The sequence below is a fragment of the Macaca thibetana genome, chromosome 10 (assembly GCF_024542745.1).
Source record: "Macaca thibetana thibetana isolate TM-01 chromosome 10, ASM2454274v1, whole genome shotgun sequence".
NCBI classification, from domain to species: Eukaryota; Metazoa; Chordata; class Mammalia; order Primates; family Cercopithecidae; genus Macaca; species Macaca thibetana.
In genome coordinates this window covers 66,672,025-66,688,526 of record NC_065587.1, presented here as the reverse complement: position 1 = coordinate 66,688,526, position 16,502 = coordinate 66,672,025, and the positions used below count along the sequence as shown (strand labels likewise).

The following is a 16,502-nucleotide window of genomic DNA, read 5'->3' as shown; positions in this document are numbered from 1 at the left end:
TAGGATCGGAAGTCAGGCCCAGCCAACAAGGAAACCCAGGAGTAGCCTCTCTCAGGAGCAGCAGATACTGAAAGTACAGAAAGGTGAGGGGGGCTGGGGAAGGCAGCGGTCCCAAATGCCACTTTCCAACGCTAAGGAAAACAGTGGAAGAGCATCTGTGATGCTCCCACCTTTCAGTGGGCATCCTCGCTCACCCACTCCACAGGGCTGGGCTCCTAAGTGCCTCTTTCTCCCCTCTTGGGAGACTTGCTGATTAAGTGAGTAAATGTTAGCACAGGAACCCAACCTCTGTGTGTGACTTTAAGGGAGGTGCCCTGTGGTTGCCCCATGCTTCCCTCCTGGCCAGCAGGAATCAGGACAAGCAAAGAACATGACATTCACAGTCCAGGGAGGTCGCACAATTCGGAAAAGGTACGAAGAGTTTGGAGGACTCACTTCATTTGGTTTGGGAGCCTCTGCTGGTGGACACGGTAAGAGATCTTAATCTGACTCACACACTCTCAAAAAGAGAGCAAAGGCATTTCTCGATGCATCCTAGAGAGCTTGGTTGAGGGTTGCCTAGAAGTATGGGCTGCCTACCACACCATTGGTGGTGGTGAGAAAATGATTTACCTTCCTACTCTCTCTCAGTTGTTCTGAAGATATCACAGAGAAAGGCTCGGCACAGTGCTGACACGTCTTCAATGCCTCTCCAACCACTCACTACCCTCCCCTTTAGAAAGAAAGCAGACAACATTTGCTAGCCAGAGTTCAACAACATGTTTCCACTTGTTTTCGTTGTGACTTTGGAAAGGGCATTTCACCTCTGTGAACAACATCACTTGCCATAAACAGTCAGTGAGGATGGGACTACAGTGACGATAATAAGGGCGACAAGTTTAGTGAGTACTTATGCTCTTGGGAGTAAAAGAGAACCTGGCACGTGGTAAGTAATCATTAAGCTTAATCGCCACCCTTATTATGGTCACTATAGTCCTGTCATCACTGGCTATTTATGGCAAGTGATGTTGTTTTTTTCACTTTGGGTAGCATACAGTTTTCTGTTAGAAATAGATCAAATTGGCTGGGCACAGTGGCTCACACCTGTAATCCCAGCACTTTGGGAGGCCAAGGAAGGCAGATCAGCTGAGGTCAGGAGTTGGAGACCAGCCTGATCAACAAGGAGAAACCCCATCTCTACTAAAAATACTAAATTAGCCAGGCGTGTTGGCACATGCCTGTAATCCCAGCTACTCGGGAGGCTGAGGCAGGAGAATCGCTTGAACCTGAGAGGCAGAGTTTATGGTGAGCCAAGATCACACCACTGCACTCTAGCCTGGGCAACAAGAGCGAAACTCCATATCAAAAAAAAAAAAAGAGAGAGAGAGAAAGAAAAAGAAAGAAAAAAGAAATAGATCAAATTTATTTGAGTTTGCAAAAGTGATTTCGTTTACCAAGATGCGTGCTGAGTCCATAACAACGCAGGCATTGGCAGATATGGAGAAGCTAAAGGTGGTTGTCAGGAGTAGGTGAGGACAGTATATAAATGACAGGTGCTTGGGAGACGCTGGCCGAAGGTGAAGAGCATAGGCTTTGCAGTCAGATACACCCGAGTTTACATCCTGGCTTTTTGTCACAGTAGCTCTGTGACCTTGAGCAAGTTACCAGGCCTTACTGCACCTCCATTTCCTTCTCTGTGCCATGAGGGATAACAGTGAACCTGCAGGCCTGAGGCTCACCTAGGCCGGTAGTGAGAACTCAGATATGGGAGGACCATTGGCCGGGCACGGTGGCTCATGCCTGTAATCCCAGCACTTTGGGATGCTGAGGCGGGTGGATCACTTGAGACCAGGAATTTGAGACCAGACTTCCCAACATGGTGAAACCTCATTTCTAGTAAAAGTATAAAAATTAGCTGGGCATCATGGCACACGCCTGTAATCTCAGCTACTCAGGAGGCTGAGGCAGGAGAATCACTTGAACCTGGGAAGCAGAGGTTGCAGTGAGCTGAGATCACGCCACTGCACTCCAACCTGGGCAACAGAGCAAAACTCTGTCTCAAAAAAAAAAAAAGAAAAGGAAAAGAAAAAAGAAATAGTAGGGCTATTTATGTTCTATATTTCATAAAGCTCCCTTCCTTTCATACATTGTTGGCCCCAAAAACTGTGTTTCAAAGTCAAACGTGTGGAAGATGAACAGAGGGAGGGTCACATGGTGTGTGTGGGAGGTGGGGGGCAGGGGTATTGGGTGTTGGTTGGGGGAGGGCATCCAGGGTGTTCCCAGGAGGCTGAACCTCTCATGAGCCTCTGATGGTGTCGTTTCAGGATCCTACACGTGTTCTTATTGTTGTTCAGCATCCTCATGACTGAGATAATTGCACACTGTGACTATATATTTATTTGTCTGTTTCTTGCTCTCCCTCTGTCTCTGTCTCCCCAGAAGACTGTGAGCCCCAGGAGGGCAGGGGCTGGTCTGTGTGCTCCCTCCTATATCCAAGGCACCCAACTCTGTGTCCACGCAGAGGGTATGTAATGTGTGTTTGTTGACTGACTGACTGACTGACCTGCTAGCTGACTGCATCTCTCTGATACACCAGTCTTGAATTACTAAAGAAAATGAGAGGGTTGGGAGAGAAATACTGGGGGACTGACCCCTGAAATCATACAAGCCCCGCAACATAGCAAGGTCTCAGGCTCTAGCCTGAGCTCCAGCCTCCTTGGCCCTGCCCTGGGCTGCTAGTGGAACCTCTCCCGCCCTCCTGACCTGGAGAGACTGGAGATGGGGTGGGGGTGGGGGCTGCCCCGAATCCATCTCCAAGGATGGCCATCTGAGGGGAGATGAGGCTAAACCTCCGAACACCCCAAACTGAGGCTCCCAACTTGAGGGACTCAGCTGCCCCCAGAGGCCTAGTCCAGTGATTCCCCATCTCCCAGGGACCCCTATATCCCAGGGACCTGCCCATTTCCCAAGCCCCCCACTCACATAGCCACACTGTTTTCAAGGACAGGTAGCCACTGCTATGGGAGAGTTCTCACAACAGCTGAGCTTTGTAAGCCACACCTTCCTGTCTTCCTTTATCTAGTCACAGCTAGACAATACGACACAATAGCAATCAGAGCAACTGTAATACCAGTCATAGAAATCCCAATGTCAAGAGCTGCTTCTGGGGTTCCCAGCTCCGCTTTAAGTGAGCGCGCTGTGAGTCCCGGCTCCTGTTCCCTGCAGCACCGCTGTTGTGAAGGCAAAGTGAGATAACACCATGCTCAGAGCAAGGCCTGGAAAGAGGACCTGCTCATCTGATTGGGTGGTTTCCATGTCAAGGCCAGGCACAGCATGGGCTGACAGCTGGGGCCCAGAGCCCCTTTTGCCAGGCCCAGACTACAGGCACAGAGAGGTGAGGACATTTGCCTGAGGCCACACAGTAGGGGCGGGTCACCTCCTAGTGTGTCCCGGTGCGCTCTCCACAGGACCCACAGCTCCCTCCTGAGCTTTGGAAAGCACCCAAGAGATGGGCAGAGAGAGGAGAGAGAGAGGGGATAAGAGAGAGACAGGACAGGGACAGGCCGGGGACAAGGGAAGGAGAGACAGAAAGAGAAGGGGATGGCAAGAGCAAGACAGAGACCTCTGGGAAAGCCAGACAGTGAAGACAGCAGGTTACCCGAGGCTGAGGATCTGAGCACACTGCCCCTGCCTGGGGGGGAGGCTCCATGCAGCCCGCAGCATTCTGGGAGGCACTGAGGGCCTCAGGACCCCAGCCCTGCTTGTGCTCCATTCCCATTCCCAATCCCATCTCACCTCTAGCCGCCAGTTCTGGTTCCTGATGAGAACATCCCCTGCCCACCTTCCCTGCCACTCACCCCACTCCCTTCCCCTTCACATGACTCAGACAAGCTCCCAGACACCTTTCCAAAACCCACCCTCCTTCCTTTGCCCCTGCAAGGCCCCCACTCTGGAATACCCTCCCCTCCTAACACATCCCTATCCCTTAAGCCCAGATCAAATGTCACCTCTTCCAGGAAGCCTTCTCTGAATTATCCCCCAGGGAAGCATTGTGATGCCATTGCTGATAGCAGCAACAAAAGCCCAGTCACGCCAGTCCCAGAACCACCAGGAAAGAAAGAAAGAAATCATTTTTCCCCTCCCCAGTAAGGCAGGGTATCCCCTTCTGGGCCCCACCGAGCTGCCAGCGACTGTCACACACGAAGCAGGTGCCAGCCTCCCTCTCTCTCGGTGCTGACCACGCCACCTGTGTGTTTGCCACTGTTCTACTGTTTGACATACTTGACCTGTGCTGACCTTATTAAGCCCAGCCGGTCTGCATCCTGGCATTTGTATTGCTTGTCTAGCCTAATAACAATCCCTGTGTCACCTCTATCCTGGTGCTTTGCACACTTGGCCAAGGCTCATGGCTGTGAAAGCAGCACATCACCCTACCTGGGTTCCTGTTCCTAGAGCTCTGAGCCTACACACTTTCTGCCCACATGGATGAAAATCCCAGCACTCAGCATGCTGCCTGCATCCGCCTCTGCTGGGTCACCCGGCACACCTTCATCAACTGGACTGTGAGCCCCACAAGGGCAGAGATCTGGTCTTTGTCTCCCGCCCCCTTGCCACCCCGGGAGCTAGGACAGCTTCTCACTTAGCCAGGGTTCGTTTGCACTGGATTTAATCTATTCCTGTCCCACAAAAGAGGGATTATGTTGTGAGGTTCCAGTAATGATTTCTTTCTTTCTTTCCTGGTGGTTCCGGGACTGGCATGACTGGGCTTTTGTTGCTGCTATCAGTAATGGCATAGCAATAATTCCTCAGAGTCCCAGGCTGGTGGGGGCTGCGGGTCGGGCATTGGGAAAGGAATGAGGTTTCCTCCACTCCCTTGTCCTATGCCCAACCTTTATTGACTCATTTTCAAGCCATTTAGTGGGGTTGTTTACATATCCAATACATGTATTTACTGTAAACATTTTTTTTAATTCTGAAAAATACCAAGAAGATGGTGAAAGTCACCTGTGATCACACCACCAAGAAACATGTGCTGTTGATGCATTTCCTTCCAGTACTTTTTTTCTAGATTTAAAAAAAAACAATTTTTGTTAAAAAATAGAAGAAATGGTTTCCCTTTTCCCTTACTTCCGTTGGTTTGTCTACATTGTTTTGTGACGGCTGCCTGGTGGCCCACTGTTTATTTAATAAATCCCATCACTGGACGTTAAGGCAGGTCCCAATTCCAGGTACTGCTGCAGTGAGCATCCTCACAGTTCTCTGTGCTCAAACCACTAGCCAGTTCCCTTGGCAGAACCCCCACTGACCCTGGGTCAATGGGGATGACCCTCCTAACAACATACTTGACCTCGGAAACAGCCCAGTCCTCACTGCATAAGAACTGAGCCCCCTCCGCTATAAGCAAAGGTCATCACAACCAGCCTGGCCACAGCATCATGGAGCCCAACATCTTTATTCTACAGCTGGGGAGACTGAGGCCCAGAGAGAACTGACTTATCCAAAATCATCCCAAAGGTAATGACAAACTCCATGTCATCTAGGGATTTTCTCCCCACTCCATTATCTTTAATATTTTGCAAGAAAATCCATAATCTCTAACAAGGATGCTGGGGGGATGTAGCAAGGATGAAGCATCTGTGTCTGCTCATGGCCAACATTGTTAATCAATCACCAAACTGTCTTCTGCTGAGCCCAGACCCTTGAGAGCTTCAAGAGCCGTCTCCAGGCAGCTGAAATTGGCACAAGAGAAAATTCTTCTGCCATGCTGGTGGAGCATCTTTGGTGCCAACGATTGAGGACCTGAGCTTCTTCAGGAGTGGCTTGAATTGTTTCTTGAATTCTTTCCTTGTTTCTTTCGAGCCAGTGACAGTTGGCAAGGCCTCTGATTTCCATCTGTCTGCGTCATCAGAAACCCTCTCTGGTTTTCCGCATGACTGCAGTCTTCCCAGGAGAGCTTGGCCCTCATTCCGGAGAGATGGTAGGGCAGGCTGGGTCAGTGAGCAGAGCGTGGGCTCTCACTTCAGACGGAAACGGGTCCCAGTCCTGGCCCTCTGCGTTATGGTTGTGGGACCTTAGGCAAGTCAATTCCCTTCTCCAAGACCTACTTCATCTGGAAAATGGGAGGATAAAACCCCTGTTCTCTCCTCTCTTGGCCTCAGTTTGGTGATCTGTAGAATGGAGATGATCTTTTCCACTCTGCCATCTTGCTGCGTCTGAGCACCCAGCTTTGATTTAACATCAAATTATCTCCCCACCCCTAACCGAGGCTTCTGTGGATCGGCTTAGTGGGAAATGGGAGAGGAGATGTGTGTTCTCTCCTTGCACTTCCCTCTCCTTCCTGCGCTCACTCGCGCTCTCTCTCTCTCTCTCCCCCCTCCACCGCCATCCAGAAGGAAGAAAAGGGGCAGGAGAATTTTCCTTTGACAGACATTGTTGCCAACTAGCTCCCAACTCTTTGGGGAGCCCAAAAAATGTTGACAGCCAAGTCTTGTCAGCACCTTCAAGGAGGTATTCTTACCTCCCTGTGGGGCTTCTTGAGCTGCACCCCCCACACCAGGGCAGAGCCCCTTCAATGTAACTGTCCAGCAGGCCACCCCAGCCACTCCCAGCCCCTGGTTGCCTAGCATCCTCTCCAGATGGTGATACTAGGAAGGACTTCAAGCAGCCCTAGACTGAACTCCGTCTTGCAGGATCCACACCTGGCCCTGAGAAAGCACACACACACACACACACACACATGTGCGCTTTGACCCTGCCCAGAGGAAACAGATAGCAGCAATTTTTCACTTACAGAAGTCACTTTGCCCAACGTGACTTCAGCTCATCAGAAGACACAGCCCAGTCCATTGCAAGCCCCAACTCCAGGGGACACAACCCTCAAGCCCCCAAGTGGTCCCCGAAAAGGTCCCTCCTGCTAGGCCTGCAATGAGGCCCAAACACCTCCTGCCCTTCTCCCTGGGAGAGAAGGAGGGACCACAGCTGTCTTCCAAGAAATACCTCTGCGATCTTCCTCTCCCTTCTTGGCCCTTTTGTTTCCTTAATGTGGGTCAGGGCCCTCTGCACGGGAGACCCAGGAGCTCTGCAACTGGTTTTCAGCCACTGCTTGAGCTGTGGCCCAGGCCCTCTCCTTGGTATACAGCATCTGGGAAATCATGGTGCCTAGAACAACACTCCAGTTTTCAGACCCAGTTCCAGTAAATGCTAGTAAGGACACCCTCAGTGTGCAGCAAAAAGAGCCCTGCCTTAGACAGGGTGGCCCCCTTGTCCCCCCAAGGAGGCAACACTGAAGCTGAGACTTGGTGAATAAGAAGAAGCCAGAACGAGAGCTGGAAGGAGAGCACTCCTGGGAGAAGGCCAGCGCATGCACAGGCCCTGGGGTGGGAGTAAGAGGAGGGAGGGATGAAGTGGAGAGAGATGAGGACTGAAAGGTGGCCAGCAGCCAAACATGCTGGGAGGAGGACATCCAGGCCAGGTGGAGCAGCAGTCAGGCAGCTTTATGCAGATGTTGCCTTCTTTTTTGTGTATGTGAGACAGAGTCTTGCTCTGTCACTCGGGCGGGAGTGCAGCGGCGCGATCTCGGCTCACTGCAACCTCGCCCTCCTGGGTTCAGTGATTCTCCTGCCTCAGCCTTCCAAGTAGCTGGGTCTACAGGCGCATGCCACCATGCCCGTCTAATTTTTCTTTTTTAAATATTTTTAGTAAAGACAGGGTTTCACCATGTTGACCAGGCTTATCTCAAACTCCTGACCTCAGGTGATCCACCGGTATCGGCCTCCCAAAGTGCCGGGATTACAGGCGTGAATTTACCACTTGCTGAATTCTCTGATGTTCCAAGCATTTCTCATCACCTTATGAGACCCTCAAAATAGTCCCATTTTACAATGGAGGAGACAGTCTCATAGAGAAGAAGCAATTTTCCCAAGGCTGATGGCTGTCAGTACAGGAGCAGGAATCTGAGCCGTGTCTGTCAGCCTCCACAGGCTTCCTCCTGCCCTCCTGCGCTTCTTCCCAGACAGGGCACGATTAGGTTTTTGGGGGGTGAAGACGGTACTCCAGAAAGAGGACACGGCACAAGCAAAGGCCTGGGAGCTGAAGAGAGGTGGAGCCAAGGCCAAGAGACCCCAACAGCCTGAGGAGGGGCCACGCGGTAGTGAGGGCAGGTGTGGGGTCTGGGGCCCATGGGCCTGCAGAGATGCAGCCAGCCTTGCTGTCCCAGCACATGGCAGGAAGCAGGAGCTGATGCAGTCCCAGGCCCTGGCACTGGGCCCCAGCACCCCACAGAGGGGCATTGTCCATGGGCAGTGGGCATGGCCAGCTGGGAAGCCAAGCAGGGGCATTTGCCTCTCTGGAGATGTGCCCAAGGGATTGGCAGGGTCCTCCCGGGAGCGCTCTCGAAACACTTCACCTGTAGGTATTCAGAGCTTTTGGTGTGTTTGCAAACACAGCCAGACAGCAAACGCTCTTCACCTTGTTCTTTTTGTCAAAAAGCAGGAAGAGGAGACCAGCCAGGGCCTGGCCACATACTCTGTGACCTCAGGACACTTGCTTTCCCTGTCTTGTCCACTGCAGATGGAGACAGGATTCAACAATGGCCATCCCAGCTCTAAACCACAATTCCATGCTTCTAGACCAAAACCAGGTAGCAAGGATAATTCCCCAGATGACATCAAGAACGATGTTGGTGTCACCACCGCCTCCAGTGCTAAGTTGAAGTCTCTGGGGAAGGACAGTGTGGCCATGAAGAGAGTCCGGTCTGGACTAGATGATCGGGCTCAGGTCCCAAAGCCGGAATCCCCGGTCACATGACCTGGAGCAAGTCAGTCGCCTCTCTGAGCCTCAGGTGCCCTCTGTAACATTAAGGCTGCTGACGTCCACCTCTGGGTGACTGTGCAGGCTGCATGCGCCAAGGTCTGGGCCCAGGTGGTGGATGACAGGGTCCTGCTGGGCTCCGACATTTGTCCTTTGGGTTCATGGTCATCCCTTCTTATTCTTTTGGTCCACAAGTGCTCACGGAGGTTCCTAAAGATGCAGACAAGGTAGAACAATTCCAATTGCTGTGGAATGAATGAATGAATGAATGAATGAATGAATGATTGAAAAGAAAGCCCATGCTAAGTGCTGTGTAGGCATTCACTTCAGCTCATGCTCTTAGCAACCTATAAGGAGGAGCTACTATTATCCCCATGCTACAGATGAGGTCACTGGGGCCCAGAGAAGTGAAGTACCTTGCCCAAGGGCACACAGCAAAGCAGTGGCAAAAACAGGATTCAAATCTATTCTCCTGGGTGAATTAATTGATGGAAATGTGTATCCTTGATGCATTTAGGAGTAAGGGGTGGGTAAGGTTACTCCTTCCTTTTCCCAATTTGATTATCTGGACTAAACAATTGTTGTAATCCCTCTACAAAGGCTCATCCTATTATAAGCAGTCATAATATTAACAGCAATGGCCACTCACATTTACGGAGTGCTTATTCTGCTCTATGCACTGTGCTTCTCTCAGCCTGGACCTTCCTTTCTCCAAACCTCAGGAAGCTGGAGTCCCAAGGCTGCCTCCGGGCGGGGCTGTGGTTCACCCGAAGCCACAAATATTTACCTTGGAGACCTTGGCCCGGTCTGAGGCCTCTGCCCAAAGACAAAGCCTGTGCTGGGGTGTGCAGGATATAAGGTTGGACTTCCAGACCCAACTCCTGGGAGAGGAGAGGAGCGGGCCGAGGACTCCAGCGTGCCCAGGTAACAGTAGGGAAGGGGTTGAAAGCCGAAGTTGCCAGGAAGGTTCTGAGCTAGAGATACCTGTTGGGGTCAGGTCAGGAGCACAGGGGAGGCTCGCCCCCAGTGAAGGGCCCTCGGTGATTCAGGATCTGCTGAGGGTCAGGGCCGGGTGTAGAGAGATGCCCAGCTCCCTCGCCCAGAGGACCAAAGGGCAGTGACGAAGGGATGGGGCTGGCTGAGTCTTTTCCTGATCTCGTCCTAGTGACATAAACCCACTCTGCACATACCTGTTGCTCTGTGCCCAGCTGTGCTGTGGTGGTGCTGGGACAAAAGAAGCATGAGACGCAGACTCTGTCCCTCAAAGAACTCTCAGTGTAGGACAATGTGGTGCCCAAGGAAGACCCAGCGACATGGAAGTGGAGGACAGTCAAAGAAGGGTTCCTGGAAGAGGTGATGTGTTGGTTGCAAAGCCGAGTAGAAGGTGATTGGGCAAAGGAAGAGAGTGAGATAGTCCACGAAGGGGAACAACAGAAGCAAAGGCCGGGAGAGCAGGTGCCATATGACAGGGGCGTGTGTGGTGCCTGGATCTGGGGGCGGAGAGGCTTTTCCACAGGAGGGAAACGGGGATGCTACCATCCTCGTGGGTCCCTGGGTCCCTCTGATCCCAAGAGGACTGAGCAGTGTGTACAGATAATGCAGGACAGACAGAGTCAAGGTATTTGCAAGAAAAATATGGAGTGAGGCCACAGGGGCGCCTGGATGTGGGGGTTCAGCTCTGTCTTCTGGCTTTGGCTGTAAGATGTCTCCTTCTGACTCCAACATTAGTAATAATACCTGTCATCATCATCGTGGAAGCTACTATTTACTGAACACTTGGCCATGCCAGGCCACAAATAGATTGTCTCATTTAATCTTCCCAAAAAGCATGTGACATAAGTACTGTAATTATTCCCCATTTTACAGATGGGAAAACGGAAGCTCAGAAAGGGTAAGTCACTTGTCGAAGATCACAGAGCAAGTGGTAAAGACCGGCCTCCAACTAGGGTTCATCTGGCTGCCAAGCCAATAATATTTTCCTCTCCACCCTCAGGCCTCCTAACACTAACCTTTTCAGCTTAGCAGGCTCAGATTTCCAATTCTTTCGGGACTTCCAGAGGCTATGTATTTATTCAGCAGCCATTTATTAAGCACCTGCTCTATGACGAACACTATACTGGATGCCAGAGGCACAGCAGGGAGCAAGCAGACCCAGGCCTCCCTCCCAGAGCTCACAGCTTGGTCAGGGAGGCAGAAGCTGAATCGTTATTGCAAGGGTCTCAGAAGAGCTCACACTGCTCCAGGGCACAGGAGACACATGTCATCCGGATGCCACATTTGTCTTTGGCAATGAGAAACCCACATGCTAAACCAAGCGAGGGCTTCATATCTCTGCAGTGTCTCCCCTCCCTCCAAGCAGACAGTCCACAGGGGCAGGCGCTTCCATGCGGGGCTGGCAGGCAGAGCCAGGGTGCGAGCTGGAGAACTTGGGACTGGGTTACAGGTGTTGATGCCCCACCCCTGTGGAGGGAGGGGACAGAGCAGCCAAGGGGCCAGAATACCCCCAAGCTCCTCTCCCTGGCATGAGCCACAGGGCCCTTTCTCTCTCTCTCTCTCTCTCTCTCTCTCTCTCTCTCTCTCTCTCTCGTCTCTCTCTCTCTCTGACTTTCTTTCCCTGGCTCCAAGAAGCCATCCAGTCCCTCTCCAACCCCCTTAGTATTGCAGATTAAGCAAACAGCTTTTTCACAACTTTGAGTCCTACCTGGCTCCTCATTGCCTTCCTGCCTCCAACCTTCATGTCCTGGGCCCCAGGACAACATTTCTCCAAGTGTGGTCCAGGGTCCCTGTCTGCAGGACAGGGGAAGCTTTACAGGGAAAGTGAAAAATCTTGGCAGGGTTTCAAAGGATGAATAGGAGTTCATCAGGGAGATATGGGAGGAGAAAAGCATTCCAGGAAGCAAGGAACAGCAAGAGCAAAGGCACAGACGCAGGAGAGAGCAGAGTATGTTCTGAGACCTTCCAACTGCTTGGAACTTGCTAGAACAACAGGAGAGAAAGCAGGAGGTGAGGTCAGCGGAGGGTGAACCATAGAGGGTTTTAAGTGTCAGACTGAGGTGTGGTGGACACAGGAAGCAGAATTTCTTTGTTCTCAGTATTGTTGCTGGATTTTCTGTAAGAAAATGGCTAATACATTCCAAGTGCTTACCATGTGAAAGACACTGTGCTAAATGATTTCCAGATATTAACTCATTTAATCCCTCAACTCTGTGAAGTTGGGGTCATCATCCCCATTTTTGCGATAAGAAAACTGAGGCACAAAGAGGTTATGTTGATTGCCTAAGTCCGCACAACTAGCCCAGGCAGTTAAACACTGCACTAAACAGCCTCTCCTGGACACCGTGCCCCCGGTCACTGGGCATGAATCATGGGCCTGCCCTTGGCCTCTCTGCCTCACGGTCCTCTGTGCTCACCCCAGGTCTGGCATCCAGCACTTGCTCCTCTCTGACACCCGGGAAGATGGCCGGCCCGTGGACCTTCACCCTTCTCTGTGGTTTGCTGGCAACCACCTTGATCCAAGCCACCCTCAGCCCCACTGCAGTTCTCATCCTCGGACCAAAAGTCATCAAAGAAAGTAAGTTTTGTCCCTCTGGACCTGGCTGCCAAAACACAAGGGGGTAGGTGGAGCCGCTTCCCAAAGGAGGGAGAGAGTTCCTCATCACGGGGGGTATGCAAGGCATGGCCGAGATCCCAGGACGTGGGTGAACATGAGTGGTGAGTTGTAAAGGTCTGGAGAGTCTGTGATCTCAAGAGTCCACGATTCCAAGAACCCCTTCTTAAATTCCACAATTCCAAAAACCCTGAGTTTCCACAGCCTGCAGAAGGGGCGTGCGGCCACTGTGTGCAGTGATGCAGCTGCCTCTCCCACTTTCCTCACCTAAAATCTCATCGTCAGAGCACCCCCTCTTAGTTAGACCCAGTGTGCTCCTCCTCCCCAGAGCAGAGACCCTTGACTGCAAGTGTGGCAGCCTGGGTCCCAGGCACAGTGTATCACTCTCCAGCTCTGGGGCACTGGGCCAGTCCCTGAGTCTCAGCTTCCTCCTCGGGACACAAATAAGAGGGCCTTCCTCACTGGGTCACTGGAATTGACTAGAGCTTTATGAATGCTATGGCCATGCTTCTCAACCTCAGCACTTCTGACGCTGTGGGCCAAACAACTATTTATTATGGGGGGTGTCCTGGTCACTTTAGGATGTTTAACAGCATCCCCCACCCAACTGTGACAACCAAAAAGGTCTCCAGACATTGACAAATGTCTCTTAGGGGACAAAATCATCCCAGTGGAGAACCACTGCTCTAAAGTCTCATCTGTCACCTGTCAGCTCTGGAGGCCACCTGAGCACTTAGAGGACCAGACCCCTGCATCTGGGGGGACTAGGGGCCTGGGTCATGGCCAGAGGGGCAGGGGCAGGTCCTGTGGGACCAACAGGCTCCGTAGCCAGAGGATGGATTCCCAAGTAAGGACAGGAAGCAGAGAGCTCTGAGAGGTTGGAGGGAAGCAGAGGTGGCCCGGATCCACACCGTGAAGCTCAAGCGTGTGGAATTTCAGCCAGAAGGAACTTAGAGAGGAACAACCATGCTTTAGGCTCTCCTAAAAGGAATTGTGTACAAGTGGTTGGTTTTGAAGGTGATCCCAGAAACACCTACAGGAGTGTGGGGAGGCAAGGCAGGGAAGGGAAGGCATCCCATGAGGGGTGCATGTCCAAGCCAGTTACCACTGTGGTGACTGGAGCTCAGTCCTGCCTAGCAACTGCATCTGTTAGGGCCAATCACAAGACAGAAACCACACAGTAATCCCAACAGGTAAGTTTAATGTAAAGAAGTATTACCAGGGGATTGGAGGAATGGGGAATTGGCTAAGAGGGAAAAGAGAGCTCTAAAGGATAACCTAGGGATGGAGGGGCTAGCCAAGGACAAAGCAAGCTCAGAGGTAGAGAGTCCTCCCCAGCCCTCATTGTAGAGGGTGTGGTTAAAGTCCACTGTGTGGTGGAGAAGTTTGCTGCCTTGTCCCAGAGCTTGTCCACAGTTGGCAAACTGAGGCTAGTGGGTGGAAAACTATCTGCCAGGGAGCTGATAAAATTCTCTGGGAAGCTGCCCCTGGAGGAAGGGGGCTGCTGTTAACTCACAGGGAAGCTATCTCTGGGGAACCGCCTAGAAGCTAGCCAGGGTGCCTGCAGAAGTCACTCAGCAACAGCCACTGAGCAGTGACACCATAGGAACCTGGCAAGAGGAGCACGCCAGGGCCATGAAGGGAATCCCCTTCCTCCCCCATGCCCCTCCAGAGTCTCCACTGAAAGGGGTTAACACTGTGCCAAATGGCAAAAAAGAAATATTCACAGGGCCCAGTTCCATTATCACAGAGCAGGCAAAGTGTGTGGATTTGCAGCTGAGAGGCTATAACACAGGAGCTCTGATACACAATGAGGGACACACATCTGAGCCATCCTGCCTAAGGGGTGAGGGAGCTGAGGTATTGATACACCAACTCTCACCAATCACTGGCTGAAGTCTCCTCCTGGGGCATCAGCTCTCCAGCACTTCTGACCTGCTCTGCAGAGGAGCCAGATGGGCTCCAGCTGCTCACAAAAAGTTGGCTGGGACAAGAACCCAGGGCTCCTGAACCCCTATGCCTCTGTCCTGGCTCCTCCTTCCTCTGCTCAGCACCTGAGGCTTTTTGGACCACATATCTATAGGATATGAATGCCAGACAATTGTTAACAAGTGTGCTTTGGCAGCAAAACAGCCCCAAACAGAGTTTTGAGGGTTCCCTGCCTCTTGGCTCTAGAAGTGCTTGCAACTGGCTAAGGGGATGAGTGCAGGTCCAGGTGCTGGGTGTAGTGGCCAACAATCCCCATAGAGGCTGGCAATGCTCAGGGGTGTGAATGGTCCCAGCCTCACTCCTGATGTGAAAATGACCCATCTGGGCTACTGTCCTCAAGGCTACATCTACACGGTGGGGACTGGCAGGCTGGTCCTGACCTCTACCATAGTAGAGATGGCTACACCCTCGTCTTACCTCAGGCAGCGTCGAGTGATATCCCTCCCCAGCCTGGAGCCCCCACCAAGCCTTCCTTCTTGCCCCTCCTCCTGAGCCCTAATCTCTGGGGTCTGCCTCCAGAGCTGACACAGGAGCTGAAGGACCACAACGCCACCAGCATCCTGCAGCAGCTGCCGCTGCTCGGTACCATACGGGAACAGCCAGCCGGAGGCATCCCTGTGCTGGGCAGCGTGGTGAACACCATCCTGAAGTACGTCATCTGGTGAGTGGAGCGGGACCACACCAGGAGCTAGCCCCTTTCTGCCTGGGACACACTCTGCATGCTCAGTCAACCAGTCTGCAAGCATCGACCTGTGTCAGATCACAAAGAATAGATTAAACAAAGCCCCTCCTTCAAGCAGCTCCCAGAATAGTTAACAAGAACCATAAGACAGTGATGCAGGAACCCCAATACAACAACCCCAGAGCAAAGCCAGGGACGGTGGCTCAAGCCTATAATGCCAGCACTTTGGGAGGCCAAGGTGGGCAGATCACCTGAGGTTAGGAGTTCGAGACGAGCCTGGCCAATGTGGCAAAACCCCATCTCTACTAAAAATACAAAAATTAGCCAGACATGGTGGCAGAAGCCTGTAATCCTGGCTACTCAGGAGGTTGAGGCAGAACAATCGCTTGAACCTGGGAAGTGGAAGTTGCAGTGAGTCAAGATGGCACCATTGCACTCCAGCCTGGGCAACAAGAGCGAGACTCTGTCTCAAAAAAAAAAAAAAAAACAGCAAGGTTGTCTGGGGTGGCACAGGGAAGGGATGAGGTGATGTTTCTCACTGGAGGTGACAGTTGAGCCGATGACTCAACACTCACCAGGAGGCAAGCAGCAAATGGCATCCAGGTAGAGAAATCAGCCTGGGCAAAGGCATGGAGAAGTGACAGTCGGTCAGAATGGCTAGAGCTCAAACCTCAAGGCTAGGAGTAAGGGATCAGCAGGGTCAGGTCACAGAGGGTCTTATGAGTCAGCTCAAGGAGCTGGGAGTCACCACCTAGAAGAGAAGGCACCACGATAGCATTGTGAGCAGGACTGGAGGGGAGGGATGGAGGCAAGACCATCTGGAGAAGAGTCAGTGGGCAGGACTAGGGTCTCGCTGCTCTCTAGGCACCCCAGGAAGACAGGAAAGATAGAGAGGGAGTGAGTTTGGGAACAATGAGTGGGAGGCATGATTCTGATCTCTCCTAAACCCCATCCAGGCTCAAGGTCACCACAGCTAACATCCTCCAGCTGCAGGTGAAGCCCTCGGCCAATGACAAGGAGCTGCTAGTCAAGATCCCCCTGGACATGGTGGCCGGATTCAACACGTGAGTGACCCCTCCATCAAGTACAGTAGGATTGATAGGCTCATCTGCTCGTTCCCCCTCCCCCACCATGCAGACATCTGGAAAAGAGAGCTCCGAGCAGAGAGAAGAGCAAGTGCAGAGGCCCTGTGGCAGCAGTGTACTTGCCTTGCTCAAATAAAGGCAAAGACGGGAAAGAGAGAGGGGGCATGGTGGGAGATGAGGCCAGCAGGCAGCCGAGGCCAGATCATGCAAGGCCTCTTGGGAGAAGATAAGGACTTGGCTTTTGCTCAGTAAGACGGGAGCCAGGGAGGATTCTGAGCAGAGGAGGGATATGCTGTGCTTTAACATTTTTAAAGACTCCTGGCTGCTGTGGGGAAAAAAGACTTTCTGGGGG

At 52.2% G+C, this 16,502-nt stretch overlaps 1 protein-coding gene across 2 annotated transcripts in view; it reads left to right on the top strand.

Moving 5' to 3' along the window:
• Positions 1–297: 297 nt before the first annotated feature.
• BPIFB1 (BPI fold containing family B member 1) overlaps positions 298–16,502 on the top strand; it is a 36,118-nt gene continuing 19,913 nt past the window's right edge. The window contains exons 1-4 of one of the 2 annotated variants that reach the window (XM_050807128.1): positions 298–470; positions 12,203–12,358; positions 14,903–15,044; positions 16,022–16,129. In XM_050807128.1, the coding sequence (XP_050663085.1) occupies positions 371–470; positions 12,203–12,358; positions 14,903–15,044; positions 16,022–16,129 (506 nt within the window). In that variant the 5' untranslated portion in view covers positions 298–370. Of the gene's footprint in view, positions 471–9,590; positions 9,712–12,202; positions 12,359–14,902; positions 15,045–16,021; positions 16,130–16,502 lie in introns of those variants that run through there. The other variant, XM_050807130.1, reaches the window with a different exon arrangement.